Here is a 20,425-nt window from a genome sequence, read left to right as displayed (position 1 = left end):
GAATATTTCATTTTTAGATATTATATACTCTATCTGTTTCTTGTTACCTAACGAATGTCATTTAAGATTTTCTAAGTAATTTATACTTATTTTAAGATATTGATAAATTACAAAATATATTTATTTTATAAATATTTTATTCATCTCAAATATTATTGGTTAAACAGTTGTAATTATTAAAAATTTATATGAATTTCAATTATTTTGTTATTTTGTGCAAAAAGTTATAAAGCGACAATCTTTAAGAAATAGAGGGGATACTAATTATTTTTTGTAGAATTGGATTTTATTTTAATTTAATTATTTGATTAATTTTAAGTTAAAATTATATATCCTAGAACATAATTACGTTTTATATATAATTCAATAAAATAATAAAAAATGCTAAAATGAAAAGTATAAATTAATTTTATTTAAACAGAAAAAAATACAATATTTGTTTATGTTTATGTACCCTTATACAAGTTTTATATATATAATTATTATTTTATGGTTTTAGTGGCACCATGTATTTACTTAAGAGTCTTTAAATTTTATTATTTTATTATGTCATATTCTACACTAACATAATTTAAAACCAAAGAAATGTATTAATTTATTGTGTATATTAATTTATTGATCATTAAATTATAGAGTTTCTACTTCAGTATGTAGCAACAATATTATTACAACAAAGTTATATAATTTCAAAATATCGTAAAATAATAACTTTTGAACATTATCACCATCATTAATTTGCATCGCTTCAAGTTTTACAAAACTGTAAAGTAGTACAAATAAATATAGTTTCTAATGATATTTTTTTTAGATTTGATATTTTGCCTCCAAATTTGACAACTATCTCCGTAAGGTATTGTTTAAGTCCTTCTAATTTTATACTACTACAAAATTCAAGATCGTGAGTCTACCTGAAAATTATAATGAGTGATAAATAAGAATATAATTATATAGCAATACAAAGCTGTTCCCAAAAAATCAAATTATATAAAAAGGATTTGAATCCCCAAAAATATGCTATTTAAAATTTATTAGAAAATGAAAAAAGTGAAACAACTAATATATTCTGTGCATTATACTCCATATGGATTCATATTTAGCCTTTACAGAGAGACAGAAAAGAACCTAGGAAACTAAAAAATAAAAGAAATAAATTTTCTTTATTCTGAAAGAAAAGTGCTGAAAGATCGGGTATGTGATAAAATTAGAAAAAAAAAATAAAAGAAAGAATAAAAAAAAGAAGGGAGACTCAGAGAAAATGAGTGGCATTTGAGTGATTAAAAGGGAAACCAAAGGGTAATTCTGGTACTAATGAACAACAAAAAGGATCCTCTTCAATGATACTTAGCATTTGATGAACTGCTCCTGCAATGTCATCTACTGAACTTAGCGGGCAACTCTCTTCCACCTTTCAAAATCCAAAAAGTATGATATAATTTACAATTATCTCTAGAAAAATGACATCATGTAAACTTTGGAAGAAAAAAAGAAATTATATTCACGTTGCAGTAATTGAACCTCTTTCTAGAGATTGGTGAAAATCCCTAGAAAAGACTCCTCTGAGTATGGTAATAAATATTTGACCAAATCTAGCTAAGAGGGTTATCCCCTATATATTATTTGAGAAGCATTGCAACATTTTTTTGTAGCCACATGTCATCACTAGAATGATTCTTAGAATCGTTAGAGAAATAGATTGGTCCATCTAAATATATAATAAGCTTTTTATTTAACCAAAGTAAATACATTATTAATGTGCTTCATTATTTCCTTAAATAACATTACATAATTGCCTAATGTGACTAAAGTATATATGACAATTAATGATTTTGAATAATAAAGATTTGATAAAAATAAGTGTGTATTATAATTATATTTGTTTAATTTTAAGCTATTAAAATAAATTAAACAATTATAGTAACCATATAATAAAAATTTTAAAAAAATTGTTTATATATTATATTTTGAATTTTTAAAAACGAGTATAAATTACTAAAACTGTTAAAAGTTCCACATTCAAATTTTGTGATCTATGATTTAAAACTTTTGTTATGACATGATACAAATAATTAAAAAATAATATAAGTTGAAAGTCTCATTTAATAAGTATCAAAAATAAAAGATATATAAATATATGTATCATTTTAAATTAAACTATATGCCATATAAAATACATAAATATCTTAATTTTGAAATTTACTTTGAACATTTTTTGATAAAAAATTTGAAAAAATATTGACAACTTAATTTTTTTAAATATTATAAATTACTTAAACCATTAATTCCACAGTGCAAATTCTGTTATCACTAATTTAGACTTTTTGCTATAACAAATACAAATGATAAAAAAAATATGAGCAAAAAGCATCATCTGATAAATATTAATATTAAAATATACCATATATGTTACTATCATTTAAATTTAATTATATATCATATCAAATAGAAAAAATATTTTTTCGATTTATAAAATTTATTTATATGTTCGCACCAATTTAATTATATAAGTAGTAGATAATGACTTTTTTATTCAATATATATTTATTATTTCATAATATGTTATAAACATATAATATATAAAATAATTTATATACATAATATTCATCCCGCGCAAGGCGCGGGTCTAACCTAGTTTGTAAATAAAGTGGGAGATGAATTCTATTTATCTTTACTTGAAGATTCAACTTTTAAAATATCATATGTAACTTTGTGATTTTCAAAATCTATGTGATAAAAAACTAGAAAATAAATTAATTATTCTTACCAAATATCTATTGCACTTCCAAATTATATATCCAAAACTATAATTCAATAAATTTATATACTTTTACATTTTAGAATATATAATTATTTTTATAAATAATTATCATTTTGAATATAAATATTAATAATTACATTAATAAATATTAGTAATTTTAAAATAAAATTTTAAAATAGTTTCAAATTATTTTTTTGAATTTCAAAAAGAAACTTTGAGAGCCAAATCTTGGGTTACGCGAGCAAACCGCAGTTTAGAAAATATTTTGGAAACAAAATTCAAATTTACAAAAATTATTAAAAAGTTCGAATTTGAAAACATATAATTCGAAATTATAAAAGATATTTATTTATTCTTAATTTTTATTATTGTATTACTTATATATATAAAACAAGGGGTAAAATCATCTTTTGCCTTTAAATTGTTTTTAGGCATTTTTCTCTTTGAATGTTTTTTTTTGTGACAAAAACTTTAAATTTCTATTTAAGAAAAATTGTCGAATTTTGTATGTGTCACTATTATTTTTCTTTTAAATTTGGAAGAAAAAATAAATAATAATGCTATAGGATTTAGAAAATAAATAAATTGTATATTTACTTTACAAAAAGAATGATAGAAAATAGGTAATACAAATTCATGAAAATTTATACTAATCCAAAAAAGTGATGATCAAAATTCATAAGTCAATGTTTATAAATTTTCACAATCCACATAACTTTTAAAATCTATCGACTTTTAAAATTCACAAACTCTATACAAATTCAACTCCCAATAACTCCTCCTAAGAGTTTGTACTTCGTAGACATTCATGTTCAGTGATTCTTCTCTCTGTTCTCTGACCGTTCATGCATGTGCATAAAAATCGAGAATCAAAAACCGAACCTGAACCAAACCAAAAAGACCGAACGTGAAACCGAAACAAAGTTCAAAAATAACAAACAGTTCCTATATTTCTATAACCGAAAAACCAAAACCAAACCAAAAACCGAATGGATACCCAAATATTTGAAATACAATTTATATCTAAAAATAGTAGTTATATATAGTATAAAAATTAAAAAAATATTCTAAAATATTACTTATAAACCAAATTACCCAAATATTATTTATTTATTGAATTTAAAATTATATGAATTACCCTAAAAACCGAAATACCCGAACCGTTTTATCCAAAATATTAAAATTTATCCAGATTTCTCGATTTATTAATTTAAAAACCTGAAAATATATGTTTTCGACCTCTTAGATATCTACAAATACCAGGAAACCGAAACCGAATCGGTACCGAAAGTTTATTGGATATTAGCCGGTTCTTATAATTGTTACCCAAATCGTACCAAAAACCGAAATAACCGAACCAAACCCCAACCGAATTTCATAGATAACCGAATGGTTCATATATCTCTAGAACCGAATCGAAAACCGAATGCCTAGGCCTTCATGATGTGCTGTCTAGCTCTAATTCCATTACAGGTATCCTTCAAATAGTTATAGAATAAATCCGGTCTAGTCCGGTTTAGAGTTTATATATACGATGATGAAAGAGTTCTAATATGCTATGCTGATATAGTGAAATAACACATGTATGTCCAAGGGTGATACATATTTACCGAAATACTTAAGAGTGAAGTAACACATGTATGCCCAAAAAAATTTTTTTAACCGAAATACCACTAAAATTGTGTTGAACTAATTATGCTTAGTCCCGTTAAGTCCGGTTAAGATGATAGGGTTTTATTAAATACCTTAGTGCTGATGGAGTAGATAGCAAAAGTGTCCAATGTTGTTACACTGAGGTGAAGCACGGAGAGGGAGAGTGATTGTAAGGCAGCCATGAGCCTGGAAAGTTGTGGTGGCCCGGTGGTGGCCACCGTTGTCCATCGGAAACCTCTTCTTCTCGACAAGATTTTTATGTTAGCATGAGTTTCGATTAGGGTCACTTCGAGATCTTCCATAGCGGTACTCACGGAGCTTGTTGTGCCAACTCTATTCTCCTGGCTTGGGTCGTAAGAGTGGAGAAAGAAGTGTGAGAGGGATAGCGAACATGGTTGATGGGCATTCTCCCGTTCGCCGTTAGAGTCTTGACTTGTTGAAGAACTACCCGTCTGGTTTGTTTGAGCCTTTTGAAGCTTTTGAGCTTCAAGAGATAGTAATTGTTGTTCAAGTTCTTTGATAAAATCTATGGCTCCACCAACTATTGAAGCTTGATCTCCCTTTCATTAAAAAATAAAAGCGCATAAAAATAATATGCATACAAGTAAATAATAGGCATATAACAACCAAAAATGAAAATTTAAACCTTAAAGAAACTCGCCATACAATTGATTCACAAAATCAAAGGTTTTATTTCCTTTCAAATAATTTTCCATAAATATTGAAACTCAATTAAAAATCTTACACCTTTTACAAGAATTAATTTTCATAAAATTAGAAACAAATCGAAATAAAAAAATAAAAAACTTAGACCATGATTAACCTCAGTCTTAACTGGGATTCTTAACTTGTTCTTAGCTTTTTTTAAGTTTTAACTAAGAAAAAGTAAGAATTGTTTCTTAAATAAAAGATATAAGAGCCGTCTTTTAGCCGGAAAATATAAAAAAAAAACAAAAAATAAAAAACAAAAAAAATGAGTTAACAATCCTGGCTAAGAGATAAGAGTTAAGGTTAATCATGCCCTTATAATGGGCTTTCCATAAAATTGAAACCTTTGTCGATATTGTAAGAAAATTTAAAATATATTTTTCAAAAGCACAAGAAAATTTAATATATTATATTAGCAATTGAACCTTCTGAGCAAAAGGCTGAGGCATGAGAGATCTTAAGACAGAGAGATGTTGATTCATCTGTCTTCTTCGATTTCTTTCTACGGCGATGTGAGTGATTCGTTGATTCTCAGCTTCTTCTTCGTTTTTGCACACCCTAGGCTTCCTCCTCTTCCGCTTCTTCCCTCTTCTTGCCGGTGGTAGTTGCCGTGACGATGGTTCTTGATGAGATATCACTGGAACTGTGTTCTTGGAGACGATGATGCCATTTTCTGGCGGTGGCTCGAGATCGATGATGTCATTTTCTGAGGTTGGTGAAAGAGTCTCGGATAGAACAAAGTTTAAGAGACCGTTTGATGTTAAAGCTTCCAGTGTCATTGCTTTTTAGGACGTTTCTTATTGAATTACTAAGTGTCATTGATTATATAGCAACATTCCAAATCTTTAATTTTTTGCTTAAAAAAAGAAAATAGAGTTATAAAATTTTTTTGGGCAAACGACATTTTCAGAAAAATAAATGGAATGATTAAAAATAAAAACAATTGTTGAATATATGAGTTTTCTAAGTTTGGACATGTGAGACATTATTTGATTTTGATTTTTGGTCGGTACTGTCATGTACTTCGGAAGGAAGCTTATCTATGAAATTTGCTAATGACATATAATTCTGAAGAAAAATATTATCGTTTAAAAACACGTTTATACATTTTTTTTTAAGTTTGTTTTGAAGTTGATGGAAAAAAAGCATATAATCACATAATCACTATTATGTTTTCACATATTTTTATCTGGTCGAAGACATTATCATTGTGGCTTCTTAATGAAAACCCTAAATTTTAATCGGAAGAAATATGGAGATCATATGAATACTCATACAAGAAAAATAAACTTTTTTGAATGCCCTTAGTCAAAAAAAAAATAATAATAAACTTTAGAGAGATCAATTCATCAGATATATTCGTGGTAAGTTGTAAATTAAATGAGTTAGCTTGATATGATCGTAGTGATGAAAGTGACGCAAGTTATGTAATCGTCTTCCACAATCAAAGTGTATAAAATTCATATCTACACATACTCTTATGTATGTATATAATTGTATTTTTTGATGATTGAGAAAATGACTAGTAGGAAGAAGAGAAATGGACCATCACTTGAAATTGTGGACCATCACTTCTTTAACATTTAGTTACCCTGACTATTACATTTAGTTACTACCTTAGCCTCTCTGTAACGTATTACATTTTTAGAAGGCATGGTTCTTAAATAATTTATGAAATGTTGTTCTTACATATATGTTGTTATATTTGATAAAAATAAAAACTCAATGATCTAAAGAGAGACTTGATAAGTATTCGATTGAAGAAGAAAACAAATGGAAACCAAGCGCTCGTAGCTTGGTGGTAAAGGAGGTACAGCTGTACTGCCCGCCACCCGGGTTCGAGTCTTGGCCACAACGGATTTAACATCCCTTCCGTTGGGGCGCTGGACCCCTTTCGGGGGATAGTTGGGATTGTGGCTGCCCAGATACCAGAGTTATCAAAAAAAAAAAAAAAAACAAATGGAACCAAACCGGTTCGGTTTTGGAATGAGTGCGTCGTGGGGACCGGACAGTAGCATACACATATATGGACAAATGAGAGCTGGAAGAAGGCAAAATTTCACATTCAAATTTTTTTTTCTATGTTTTTAATTCTTCGGTTGCATCTTAAATTTATTTCTTGAATAATCATCTCCACAAGATTTTTTTTCATTGATGATATTTAGAAAAGGGAGGAATAATTGTAACAACTGTAGGTTTATAATTAAAAAGGACTGTGCTTATACAGTCGGATTTGTTTGCACATTAGGAGTTAGGAGGACCAACAAAACTATATACAGTAGAACATCTATAAATTAATACTCGATAAATTAATAATCTCTATAAATTAATAAATTTTGTCAGTTCTAACTTGGACCGGCTCAAAATTTGACACAAATCGATAAAATAATAAGATAATATTTTTTTAATAAAATTCTATGTAAATATATGATCCCAATAAAATTATAAATTAATAAATTCTATATATGCATATTTTATATAAGTAAGAACCTACTATTATATTGTTTGTTTTATATTCACAATGAAATTATCTTTATATTTTCTTAACACTTAAAATTTTGATGAGATTTAGTAATATTATATCTAAAACCACATTTAAGTTCTATGCGATATATATTATATACATCAAATAATATAATAAAATTAATATAAATGTGAAATTTCAAAAATAACAATTAATGTCTATACACTAAAATCAAATATTTTTTATCTTAGAATAAATATATCTTAAAGTTAAAAATCCAAATAAGGAAACTTTTGTAAATTAATATCTGTATAAATTAATAATTTCAAAGTCCCAACATTATTAATTTATAGAGGTTCTACTGTATGAAGGTAAAAAACACAACCAGTAATTATAGAAATTTATTATCTATTTTCTATAAATTACTTTTAAGTTTAATCATCCGCAGTTTTTCTGCAGATATTATTAGATTCTCAAAAAAAAAGACGTTAACTTTCACAAATCAGACAACTTAGGACATGTTTGATCCAAAAACAATGTTTATGCTGGTGATGTTTGTTGGAATCATACAATAAAAAATCTGAAGATAGGGATTAGATTCTTAATGTTTAGGAGAAATCTTGAAAGAATCAAATGAGAAATGAACATCAAAAAGAGTTTATTGATCAAAGATTGTATTATAAAAATGGTTTCTAGTGTAAAGTAAATCTAAGAATCCATAAACCATTTGTAAGAAGTGTTCTACTCTAAAATAGAAGAAGAGATCCTCCTTTGATAAATAGAGGTATCGCTTTATATATACAAAGAAAGAAGCTAGGGCTTCATAGTAAAATATGCTTAATTTATTGTCTAATGAGTTTTGAGAGAAGATGTAAATCCACCCCCAACAGTAAGCCCCCCAAGTTCGTAGAGAGAGATGAAGTCGATCTCTATGAATTCTATGAAAATGGTTTATTAGACAATTAACTAGACACACTCATGCCAATGATGATTTAGGCGAGTTTACTTTTAACTTGTGACTAGTAAAATGCTAGTTTGCTCTAAACTCGTGCTTAGCGAAAGACACGTTTACTAGACTTACGCTGAGACAAATGCGAGTTTACTGAGAATTTGTGCCTAGTAGAAAAAGAGTTTCTGTAAACTCATACATAGCCAAAGGCGAGTTTTTGTAAACTCGTGTTTAATAATAAGCGAGTCAACTGCAAACTCGTGCCTAATAACAAGCAAGTTCAATTTAAACTTGTGCCTAAAATATAAGTTTGCCGAACTATTCTCGACCCGAAGTCTCGTGTGTGTGGAACAAGTTGTTGGCGTGTATGTTCGTCAGGCTATGATAGCGTTGATGAACGCGCTGTGAGTTGCGAGGTCCGTTGATGAGCTCGTGATTGGCGACGATGAAGTCTGCAAGAGTCGTGAAAAACGTGATCAAGTCATCGCGAACTGCAAAGTGGGTCTCATATTCTTCATCTTCTCAGCTCCTTTAGTGTAATCCATTCTACTATACAGAGAAAATTAAATTCAATTAATTTGATCTTGTATTGAAAATGGGGTGCCGTGAGGCACAAGCAAACATGTCAAATATTAATATGGGGAATCATGTTTAATATCAACTTTACTAACAAGATTTTAAGAGAAGATTTTTTGTACTGCCGCAAAGTATAAAGCAGTGTATCTGGTGTAAATAGTTAACTAATTAAATTATAAAACTTATCTCGTCAGTTTTTGTGTCATGGCAACAACAACGAGGATGAGTAACGTGGTCGTCAAGAACGGTGCTTCGACGAGATCGCGTACTTGCCGAGATTACACAAAGACCATAAAGAGAGCGTTGGAGCTTTTGCTCTTGGAGTTATACAGAATTGGTTGGTGATGACGTCGAACTTCAAGATGCTAGCATGATCGAGGTGATCGCGTGATGCTGAGGTCGAACCATGATGCCGAGATTACGACGAACCAGTCTGAACGTAAAGCTCAAGCCGAGAAGTGAAGTCTCTGGATGGATGATTTCTCGGCGATTTTTATTTATGACCATATGCGAGATGGAAAGCTATGGATCGAAAAGAGTAACAGAAGAGACTTCATGTTCTTGGATTGCCGGTGAACTCGCTTTTGGCCAAACTCAAGATCTTCATCTTGGAGCAGTGGCCGAGAGAATCAGGAAGAGGTCCAGAGAAACACAGACTCATCAGAACTTTCCATACTTAAGGTTGCTGATCATGCATTGCTGCCGTAACGTGGAGATCTCTTAAGGCAACTCGTCTTTGAGGTGGTCATGAGATAGATCATGTAGCCTCAGCCCACTCAACTCGCTTAAAGAACCTGTTCCTTAATGCTGAGATGCATGTGTTCTTGCCCCAAAAAGAGTAGAGGAAGTAAGCTAACAGAGTCACATTCGATGCGCATAAGTGTCCTCTAGCGGGTGACTGAGTCAGAGCCCATCTCGAGAGGTTGAAGCTTGCACGAGCTAAGGAAGCAACCGGACCTCCATCGTACCACAATCAAAAGCGAGAAAGTCTCCGGCTTTACCTGAAGCAGAGCAAGCTAGGGCTGATTTCTCAACGAGAGTGACAGAGACTCTTCTCTTGGCGAGGAAACTTAACTGTACAGACGCCGATAATGCCTCCGCCGCTTAGGTTCTTCGCCATTGGGTTTGATGACTTGGAGCAGATGGCCACTGTTTGTGTGTGGCTCTCTGTCCTCGGGATGTATCAATCGCCATATCTCATCTCTGATTTGATTTGTGGGTCGAAAGGTTGAACCTTTTCTAGAGAGACTCTTCGCGATGTCACCCAGTCTGGAGAGCTTGAGGTAAAACGTCACGTTCCTGTCGATGCACTGACAAGACTCATGAGCTGTTTCGATAATGGAAGAGGAAAGAGTCGATCTTGGTTCTTCTCTTCTCTTTTTTTTTTTTGTGTTTAGAAGCCTACTTGAATGATCATCGTAGATCTAGGATTCTCTCAAGTTTGATATGCTTCGAAGATAGTTTTCCTTAGCCCCCTCTCTATAGTACCAACTGTTTGATCCAAAAACGGCGTTTATGCTGATGATGTTTGTTGGAATTATACAATAAAAAAAATCTGAAGATAAGAATTAGATTTTTGAAGTTTATGAAAAATCTTGAAATAATCAAATGAGAAATGAATATTAAAAATAGTTTATTGATCAAAGAATGTATTATAAGAATCGTTTCTAGTGTAAAGTAAATCTAAGAATCCATAAACCCTTTGTAAGAAGTGCTCTAGTTTAAAATAGAAGGAGAGATTCTCCTTTGATAAATAGAGATATCTTTTTATTTATACAAAGAAAAAAGCTAAGGCTACAGAGTAAAATAAGCCTAATTTATTGTCTAACTAGGGGTTGGCCCGCCCTACGGGCGGGTGAATTTACGAAAAAAATGTTTTATGTTAAAATATATTTTTATTTTATAGAAGATTTGATCAAAATATTTTATAGAACATTTGAAAATATTGTTTTAAATTGAATATGATAAATTTAAAACTTTCTAAGATTGTACTGTAAATTTAATTTTGCTGGTTTGAGTTGAAAGAATCACTATATTTTTTTAAGAGGACATAAATTTTTTAATAATTGAATTAAAAAATGTAATGGTTTTTCTTAAGAGAACACAAAATTTTAAATAAGTGAGTTTAAAAAATGTAATGGTTTATATTTATTCTTTTGACTTTTATTCTTGGATAACATGGACAAACGTTTTTAGTAGTGTGGACGTCAAATATATTATATATATACGTCAACACCTTTCAACAAATGTACATCTTTAACAATTTACATGTAACATGTATTTGAGGGACAGTTGCACCGACAGTGTAGATTTGGATGTACTCATCGAGACTTGGATGCCGTAATTTTGTTGCTTTTAATCTTGTTTTGAGGAAATACTTGAAGTGTACACTGCTTAATTGTATGGTTTATGTATTTTTTAAGAAAAAGTTAGTAGACATGTAACTTTATCATCAATTGCTTACGTAGACTACCAAGTGTTTAGAAGTATGAACTTCATACGTAAGGTAGCATGACTACTTGACTTATCTTAACAAAATGTTGCCTGTATAAAGTAAACTTGCATTAATAATTCAAACACTGATCACTACAGTGAGTTGAAAACAAAAGTAGAAAAAGATGCTAAAGCATTAATACTTTTGTTAAGGGTATCCACGTGATAAGTATTCAATGGTTATCAAAGGTATCTACGTGAACTTATGCCAAGCGTACATTCTTGGATCCACTCTGGCTCGGATCAAGTTGCTGTTTGGTTGATGGTTCACCTTCGGCAGCTGGATCAGCAGACATGGATGGTGGGGCGCAACATTGGAGTTCTCATCAGCAGCTCCATTCGAAGCTAGTGCATTCACTCCAGGAAGTTGAGCATCAGGAACCTCTTCATCCTCCTGTTTTCAAAATATCAAATACATCGTTTATATAATTTAGGTAGCAGCATAACTAAAATAGGATTAGGTACCAACATCTTTAACAAAGCCTGGCAGAATTCCGGTCAAAGAAACTCAATTATCTGTGATGCCAAAGAAAACATTATCTATTAGTTTGGTTAATTCATAGCGCTTTCTAAATTAGACGAGAAGCGAACCTAAGGGTCGGCAGCGATAACATATTGCTTTAGCTCTGAAACGATCAGGGCCACTTTTTGTGCATATACCACCTTCGATGAAGATGTTGTCTCATATGTGCCTTCACCTGTCAACCTATTAAGAGATAAGTGTTGAATGACAGTCAAAAAATATATTAAAGCAGATGGAAATATGTTTAATGTGAACCAAGTGGTCTCTATCTAATTAAAATGAGGGTCACTTGCTTGTCAATCTTTTCTTTTCCAACAGCGGTCTCTGTGTCGAAGTAAAGATGTGACATTAACAATCGACCTGCATAACTGAAATTTAATAAATGGAAGCTATGTTTGTTTAAGATTTTAGTTATCGTATGAATGAGACCCTAGCTTACTGACCTCCAACAATTTTCGGATTTATGCTGGTGGCAAGTACAATTGTTGGTTCCGTCCCGTAGCTCTCGAGTTTGTTATAAAATGCAAGGGCTAAGGCATCGAAGATGCTAATGACACGGTGATATAACTGCAATATAGAGTTCCATGAGAGTTACGTTGGAATATATAGTTGTAAAACACGCAAACCACTGGAGTTTGACTGTACAAACAACCTCTCTATGCAAAGAGTAAGCATTACGCGCTGCGACCCGTGTGTATCATTATTAGTGCTCCTGATTGCAGTTAGCTCACCGATTATGTTTGAAAATTAAAACGTAGCAGGACCTTAATATAGACAGACGTAGGATTCTTAAACGACAAGAAAGATAAAGAAGATTAAAAACATACCAGGTAGTTGTCTGTTGGTGTTCGCCAATGCACGTAGCTGGTCTACGAAATCGTAACAGTTCAGTTGGTATTTATTTCACCGAATCGGTTAGCTCTACAAAAGACGTTCCATCATTGAAGCGTATGGAGAGGGGAGTCTCAGACAGACGGAACTTGTTGTTGCTCCTTGTGACGTCGAAACTGCTGAACGTTTAAAATGATCCTACACTGAACGTCAAGGAAAGGGCTAAGACGGTTGGCACTGACGGACCATTGGATAAGGGTCAACTGTTTGGCAAGAGAAAACAATATAATTAGAAAACAGGATTTCAGAGGCTCATATATATTGTTAATAGGAAAGGACGGTGATTACATTCTCGTCAAGCCGTAGCATGTCGACACCTATTAACTCTCGCCCTTTCTTCACATTCCTGGCCTCCCTAAACCAGACGGACCTTGGTGGCATTTGTACAGTGGCTAGCTTTCAAATCGCCAGGTAAGATAGAGGATTGCGCCATTGTTGAGTTGGTGAGTAGCAGGGATCGTGTTTTCAGATTTCGTATATGGGATGCTGTTCATCGTTGGCTGAAAACACATTTATAGGTGAAGATTCCGGTGGTTACCTAGAAAGATGAGAAGCTCGATTAAAATCTAGAGAGTGGAAGGAGTTGTATAATTGATGTAAATGCTCAGATTTAAGCACCTAATAATTGTCAATAACAGACGTTACATAGTTGGAATCGGAGACGACGTCATCTGTAACTTGAAGACGGCAATGCTCTGTTAGTAGAAGACGGAGAGTGGTGAAGCTCTAAATACATGTGAGCCTAAACCATAGAAAATATTACATAAGGCCCATCAAACGGCCCATAGTATAATTACGAAAGTTTTCGTGAGCGGAATGATAAGTTAATGACACGTCGCAACATATGCCCACACTAAAAGAAGGACGTGGCTGCTTGAGGTGGGAGAAAACTCCAAATTATTATTATTTATTTATTATAGATGGGTCTTGAGGAAGGATGTAAATCCACCCCCAACAGAACAGAAAATCTAACATAGCCGTTTATGTTAAAGTAAAATTAGGCTGGGTTCGATTTTATATTTTGGGATAACCGGGTCTTCTAAACTGTACGACCATTTGTAAATTTCATGTAAGCTAAAGTACTAAACACTTAATAAACCGGTCTCTATTTATTAGTTAATCCCATCTGCTAATTTCATTGACAAGCAACAATGTCTGTTTGCTTCCTCCAAGTTCCAACGAATGTAGTTTTCACTTAAAGATTCTTGTGAATGTTTTCATACCCAGAAAACGTGTCTACTCTAATCTGACTCGTAGCAACAATAAACAAACAAGTGTTTAAAATCTCTGAAAGCATCCATCTCTAAACATGCAACATATTTTTGTACTTGTGTATTTTTTTTGGCCGCTGTCCATTTTAACAAATCAAGTTTTATCAGATAAGACGTTTTTCTGAACATAACTTCCATCTGGCCGTTTCTGATCTATATGAAAGAAAAAAGTATCTTTGATCCTAGCTTATTTCGCTAATGAGTCTGTCCGGCCATTCTTGCTAATGGGAATGTGGAGCAAGCTCATGCTCTCAAAATTATCATGTAGATTCCAGAACGCATCAATCTCCGAAGCAAAGACTAGCCAGTCCATCGGGCTCGTAATCATATCTACTAGATCTGGGCAATCCGTTTTCAAAACAGACCAAAGAAATCATCATGTCTCTCATGCATGAATCTGCACATAGTAATCCTTCAATCTTAGTGCATAAGGCCGAGAGATTTCTGTTGCATGCACATAGTCCGAATGATTCAGTACCCATTTGATTCTTAAGACTCTACCTAGGTCACTAACATTGCTATTATGGATCCATGAAGCATTGATTTTTTTCGCCAATATTCTGCTTCAAAGGAAGCAAGTGTATCTATATAAAGAGATTAAGATAAGTGTGTATGAATTTACCAAGTCCAAGAAAAAGAAAGACAAGAACAACAAAGACGACGAAGAGCATAAACTGTTATTGTCAAATTTATACACGTCTTAGAGAGTAAACAGAATCTTATCTTTAGTCTTCTGCTAAAAAAAAACTCTTATTGTTTTCTATTATTAACAGAAACCCTCCTATAATAAAAAGTTCTACAGAGAAGGTGCAAACTTCAAAAATTCGTTTTTTCGAGAATAGCGTAAGCCCTTTCTAAATCATCTTAGTTTTGAAATACAGTTTTAAGCATTGTGGTGTATGTAACATCATATTCCGAGCGAAGAATCCGAACCGCTTCTTTGTGTTTCCTTAGCTTTGAAGTAGCAAGACATCAATCAAGCTACTTTGTAGCATGGAAACCTGAGGATCACGGATGTTAACATATATGGAAAATTCCTTTTTAGAGTTAACGAACAAAATAAAAATATAAAAATGTTCTTTAATTTTCTGATTCTGGTACAAGTGATTGACCAGAGAGTTCACCAAACCGGCCTTCTCTGTTTCTCATAAGCTCACCAAACGAAATACAACTCTCTGTTTGGTTATTATTATGTCTTCTCGTTACCTTGATCTTAACATGATCCGGTAATCTCAAAGTAAACCGGTCTTCTTCCGCTGGTTTATTCCTCACTATCGAGTGACCTGTCGTCTTCGATCTCGAAAATTTATCCGGTAAGGACTCCATCTTTACCTCTTTACTCTGTCTCGATCGCAAAACCTCGTTTGATGTTGACGTTTGATCTTGGTTTCCGTTGCTGTTTTCGTGTATGACTTCAATGATCAGCTCTTTGATGTTTTCAGACGCGGTTGGATCTAAGTTCCGGCGACAGACAGGGCATGTTTTGTTAGATTCAAGCCAACGGTCGATGCATTCTTGATGAAAAACATGGTAACAGGTTGTTAAGAGTCGGAGAAGGACGTGTTCTTCTTCGAATTCAAGAAGACAAATCGCGCATTCGAGTCCGTGTTTATCTTCTCGGAGATTTTTGACTGAGGAGAATGGGAATAATGGGAAGGATTGTATGATTTGTGGCTCTAAACCGGGGTTAACCGGTGGTTGACCGTCGATTTCTGGTTGTGATTGGATTTGATCTTCGGGTGGTCCATTGCGGTGAAGGCGATCCCAAGCCTTTGAGAGAGTGTGGAAGAAACATTTGCAGCAACATAGAGCGAAGAAACCGATGAAGAGGACGAGGAGGAGGATAACCACTAGTTGTGGGTTATTGTAGTGATGTGGCGGCTGAGATTCAAGAGTTGTGTTTGGTCCGATCGGTTTCGGCAGCATTGAAGAAAAGAGTGTCAGAGAATGTATATCTCCGACGTAGGTATTCAAAAATTGGAATGTTATTTTGGTTTCTAAATTTATGGATTTTCAGTTTTTTTTTACGGATGAAATATGGTGAGAAAGTGAGTGTGTAGTGTGCTAAGGATTGATTTACTTAAATTAGAAATGAGTTTTTGTTAGTTGTGTGTGTGATTGTTTTAACTTGCATTGAACGAGTCTTTAGTTACATTGTTTAATTTGTTACATTGTTTAATTTGATGATTAAACCACATAATTAATCTGCTTAGACCATCTCCAAGGGTACACAAAAATTTACTATATATTTCACTCTAAAATAGAATAACTCTATTTTAAAGTTAAACTAGATTTTGACCTGCGCTTAAAAGCGCGAGATTTTTTTATTGATAAACTTATTGTTTGTTAGTTCACTAATATGTTTAAAGCTACGCGGTTGGTTTCGATTCAGTTCTTTTTAGTGTTTTAGTTCGGTTTCGATTCAACTTTTGATTTTTGATTTTTGATTTTTGATTTTTTTATTCAAGAAATATATAAACTGTTTAGTTATTTATAAGTTTGAGTTTGGTTTCGGTTTAGTTGTTTTGGTTTTTAGTTTGTTTTAGATACCAATTTTAAAAACCTGGTAAAATCTTGAGTTCAATTCGGTTCTGGTTTGGTTCTCGCTTTAAGGATAATCTTAAATAATTCAGGTAAAAGTCATATTTTTATTTTTTTGATGAAATATCGGATAATTCAGATAAATTTAAATATTTCTTATAAGAATATTTGACTGGTTCAGTTTTTTTAGTGTTAATAATTCACATTTTTATTCACATTTTGAGTGATTCACATTTTTTTAGTATTAAGAATATCTACACTATTGAACAGATGAAAAAATTTGTGATTGTTATAGCGGCTTTGCACTTTGCGTGGATGTGAAGTATTAACAAACCTATATTGTTTGAACCATTTTATTAAGGGGAATTAGTTGAACCATTTTGTAAATATATTAAGGTAGACAAAATTTCACTGACCATATATTTTATACAGCAGTATATGTAGTTAATATTTGCAGAATTTAGAGTTTAGGATTATTCTTCCACATATATATGCATTCAGGGACACTGCTCTAAGATTGACAAATATATAACTGTAAATCATGTTAATATAAATTCCATGGACTATATACAAATATAAAAAATCAATATTGTTAAACTTGTGTATTCAGTAGGTCTGATATGTGTCTGATATGTGTATTTTTAGCTCTACCAGTCAAAACTATGTGAAGTCGTGAACCATAAATTGTTAAAACCGTAAGTAAATATTTTCTGATTGTGTAGTCTATATGTCATGTGTTTAAATAATGATAGTCCACTCGTGAATCTCACAATGTTTTGTTTACATGAAAGAAATAAGTATTATTTATTATTAATTAATATATAGCTAATTATCTTTTAGGCTTTGTATCACAGATGGCTTTGATTCATGTCACAAAAATATGTAATACTCCCTCTATTTTTAAAAGATGCATATTCTAGATTTTACACATATATTAAGAAAACTCATTAAATATGCATTGTTTTTTGTGAATAACAATTTTCCATAACTTTAAGCCAATAGAAATTCAATAAACACCATTAATTTTTTTGAAACTTACAATTTTTCATAAAATCATACATTGAAAAAGTAAAAAATGTATCTTTTTTAAACAATTTTTTTTTCTATAACATACATCTTTTAGGAACGGAGGGAGTATTTTATTTAAGGTAAATTTCTTAGAAAATTTAGGAAATCTAGTTATATCACCTATTAAATTGATTAAAGCATTGTTAAAGAAATATATAGTGATATATTGTTAGTATAAATTTAAGATAAGACTAAAATATTAATAGTCTAGTGAAAAGGTATAACAACCTTTTATAAGTAGATTTTTCAAGAGTGCGTCCCTTTTAATAGTATAGATTTACTTCAATGGTTCACTGTATAATAATTTTACTATATAATAGAGTGAAATATAGAGTAATGTTATTTTTTCACTCTATATTTGGAGTAAAAAATCAATATTACTCTATATTTCACTCTATTATATAGTAACTTTATTATACAGTAAACTATTGGAGCAAATATAACTCTATAAGTTATTTTGTTTTAGTATAAAATATAAATAATTTTTTTGTGATCCATTGAAGATGTTCTTAGTATAAATACTGAAAAGTGCAGAAGGGCTGCTTAAAGTTCAAGTCAAGATGTTCGGCTCGCCCTTCTGCTGTGTGAGGTGGGCTATTACAGACAGTTTTGGGTTATATTCTCATTTGGTATGGATCTACCATCGATATAATCTGCAGCAATTATTCGATATCTCCAACCATTTATTGAAGGAATACAAGTTATACAACCCCTTCGTACTTAAATTAAACATCATACATTAATTGTTTACCTCCTATTTTTTTTTTTTTTTTTTTGCTGAAATTTTAAATTGATTATCAACAAAGAAAAAAAGTTACAGGCAACATATGTTTATGCTTTCAAACTTGAACACAATCAGTAGAGAGAATTTTAAAATTGGAGCTTAATTGGCTACGTGGTGCGTCCCATCCAACACTGCATCATATCACTGTAGAAAGATGGCCGCCGGTGACGCAGGGAGGAGATCCTATTCTTGATGAGCTTGTTAATGATACGAACCATGTGAGCAGCGCTCTGTGGGTGGCCTTGGTGCCGACGACTATTCCTCTCCCTCCACAAGCTGTATAACATGGTCTGGAAAGTAAGTTTTAGGAGACAGGTCTTGATCTCCGTGCGACGAGAAGAAAGAAGAGATGCGATGGTGATAGACCAGTCAGGGTTCACATGAGACCCTTACCTCCTAATTTTTTTTTGATCAAATTGTTTACCTCTTAAAAGCTTTCAAATTAGTAAGAAACTATATAAGACATGCGCTTTGCGCAAGTTGAATTTATTTTTATACATTATTGACAATTTTTTTATATATTTAATCATTTTATTTATACAATACAATGTTTTTTGTTGTTATTATATTTTTTTGATGGATCGGATCAACTTTTCTTAAAATTGTGGAACTAAATTGTAATTAATAAATCATGGATTGATCAGATTGGACATTAAACAAATTATGACACAAAAACCTTATTTTTTTCCACTGAACATATTCTTGAAAAAAATGAACAGTATTATTTTTACAGTTGAATTATTTTTACATTTATCTTTCATATGGGTTTTGAAAGGTTTCAGATCAACCATCGAATTGATACATGCCATTTTAATGCTTTTAGTCGTATACTTAAGGAAAATTTACATTTTTGTAATTTAAAATCGTTTTAAAAAAATAAAAATATAACATATAAGATAAAATCTAACATATAAAAAATATAACATATAAGGTTTTCTCATTTTTTAATTTAAAGTCATTTTAAAAAATTCAAAATATAACATATAAGGTTTCTTCATTTTTGTAATTTAAAGTCATTTTAAAAAATTCAAAATATAATATGTAATAAAAATATAATTTTTTATCATTTAGTTAATGTGATTGTTTAATTTTTTAATAATATAAAATTAAACAAAAATGAAGAAGGATGAAAAAAATGTTATCAAATATTTATTCACAGTCATAAATTGTCATATATATTAATTATATTATGTAATTTCGTAGCTTTTATTTAAGAAAATAGTACACATTTTTTTATATATTGGGTTAATATAATGCTCCCTAGTAATTGGATTTGGACCAACTTTTTTTCAATTGATTCTTAAGCTGCCACATAAAATAAATTATCATCCTATTTAAATGACACCTAAGCATAGTCTTTTTTTAATAGGGAATTTGCCAAAACTAACCCACAACTTGATTTTAACCCCAAACCTATACCCAAACTTGAATCAAATGCAAAACTAACCTAAAAACCTTGTAAAATTACAGCCCAGCCCCTTGTGACCAAACAAAAAAACAGAAGCTATTTTTACGAATATATCCCTAGTAAGTCGTCTGAGTCGTCTGAGATGTTGAAAGTCGTCTAGACAACTTCAAAGTAAGTCTTCTCGTGTAGCTGATCTTAAAAATAATTTATAAATTTTTAAAAAAAATATTTTGATAAGCGAAAAATTAAAATCATGTAATTATAGACAGTTTTAAGTGATATAAATTAAAATATAACAACATTGAATTGTTTTCAACATAGATGAGTGTAGGTAGTGAATC

At 31.3% G+C, this 20,425-nt stretch overlaps 2 protein-coding genes across 8 annotated transcripts; both read right to left on the bottom strand.

Annotated features, from left to right (window-relative positions):
* Positions 1-1,012: 1,012 nt before the first annotated feature.
* Positions 1,013-7,114, bottom strand: LOC103839585 (transcription factor bHLH71). 3 transcript variants are annotated; one of them, XM_009116087.3, is made up of 3 exons: positions 5,542-7,104; positions 4,501-4,968; positions 1,013-1,405 (listed from the first exon to the last, which is right to left on the bottom strand). In XM_009116087.3, exons 1-3 carry the CDS (start codon positions 5,893-5,895, stop codon positions 1,247-1,249), a joined length of 981 nt encoding a protein of 326 aa, XP_009114335.1. In that variant the 5' UTR covers positions 5,896-7,104; the 3' UTR covers positions 1,013-1,246. The 3 variants fall into 3 exon arrangements, with proteins under 3 accessions (XP_009114335.1, XP_009114336.1, XP_009114337.1); XM_009116088.3 differs by lacking the exon at positions 1,013-1,405 and adding an exon at positions 3,170-3,590 and having other exon boundaries at positions 5,542-7,114; XM_009116089.3 differs by lacking the exon at positions 1,013-1,405 and adding an exon at positions 3,181-3,637 and having other exon boundaries at positions 5,542-7,109.
* A 3,368-nt stretch (positions 7,115-10,482) lies between these two features.
* LOC103839586 (RING-H2 finger protein ATL30) lies at positions 10,483-20,225 on the bottom strand. 5 transcript variants are annotated; one of them, XM_033280976.1, is made up of 8 exons: positions 13,631-20,225; positions 13,301-13,550; positions 12,949-13,215; positions 12,774-12,833; positions 12,565-12,688; positions 12,190-12,481; positions 12,068-12,114; positions 10,483-11,992 (listed from the first exon to the last, which is right to left on the bottom strand). In XM_033280976.1, exon 1 carries the CDS (start codon positions 16,207-16,209, stop codon positions 15,364-15,366), a length of 846 nt encoding a protein of 281 aa, XP_033136867.1. In that variant the 5' UTR covers positions 16,210-20,225; the 3' UTR covers positions 10,483-11,992; positions 12,068-12,114; positions 12,190-12,481; positions 12,565-12,688; positions 12,774-12,833; positions 12,949-13,215; positions 13,301-13,550; positions 13,631-15,363. The 5 variants fall into 5 exon arrangements, with proteins under 5 accessions (XP_033136867.1, XP_033136866.1, XP_033136868.1 ...); XM_033280975.1 differs by having other exon boundaries at positions 12,774-13,215; positions 13,631-18,643; positions 19,070-20,225; XM_033280977.1 differs by having other exon boundaries at positions 12,190-12,489; positions 12,774-13,215.
* Positions 20,226-20,425: the final 200 nt, after the last annotated feature.

The sequence above is a fragment of the Brassica rapa genome, chromosome A09 (assembly GCF_000309985.2).
Source record: "Brassica rapa cultivar Chiifu-401-42 chromosome A09, CAAS_Brap_v3.01, whole genome shotgun sequence".
In the NCBI taxonomy this organism is placed as follows: domain Eukaryota; kingdom Viridiplantae; phylum Streptophyta; class Magnoliopsida; order Brassicales; family Brassicaceae; genus Brassica; species Brassica rapa.
This window is presented reverse-complemented; position numbering and strand designations above follow the sequence as displayed.

Coding starts and splice junctions, on each gene's coding strand:
- LOC103839585 (XM_009116087.3), bottom strand. CDS start 5,895: ATGACACTGGAAGCTTTAACATCAAACGGTCTCTTAAACTTTGTTCTA. Junction 4,969..5,541: donor CTCAGCCTTTTGCTCAGAAG/GTTCAATTGCTA, acceptor TTTTAATGAAAG/GGAGATCAAGCTTCAATAGT. Junction 1,406..4,500: donor TCTACTCCATCAGCACTAAG/GTATTTAATAAA, acceptor GGATTTTGAAAG/GTGGAAGAGAGTTGCCCGCT.
- LOC103839586 (XM_033280977.1), bottom strand. CDS start 16,209: ATGCTGCCGAAACCGATCGGACCAAACACAACTCTTGAATCTCAGCCG.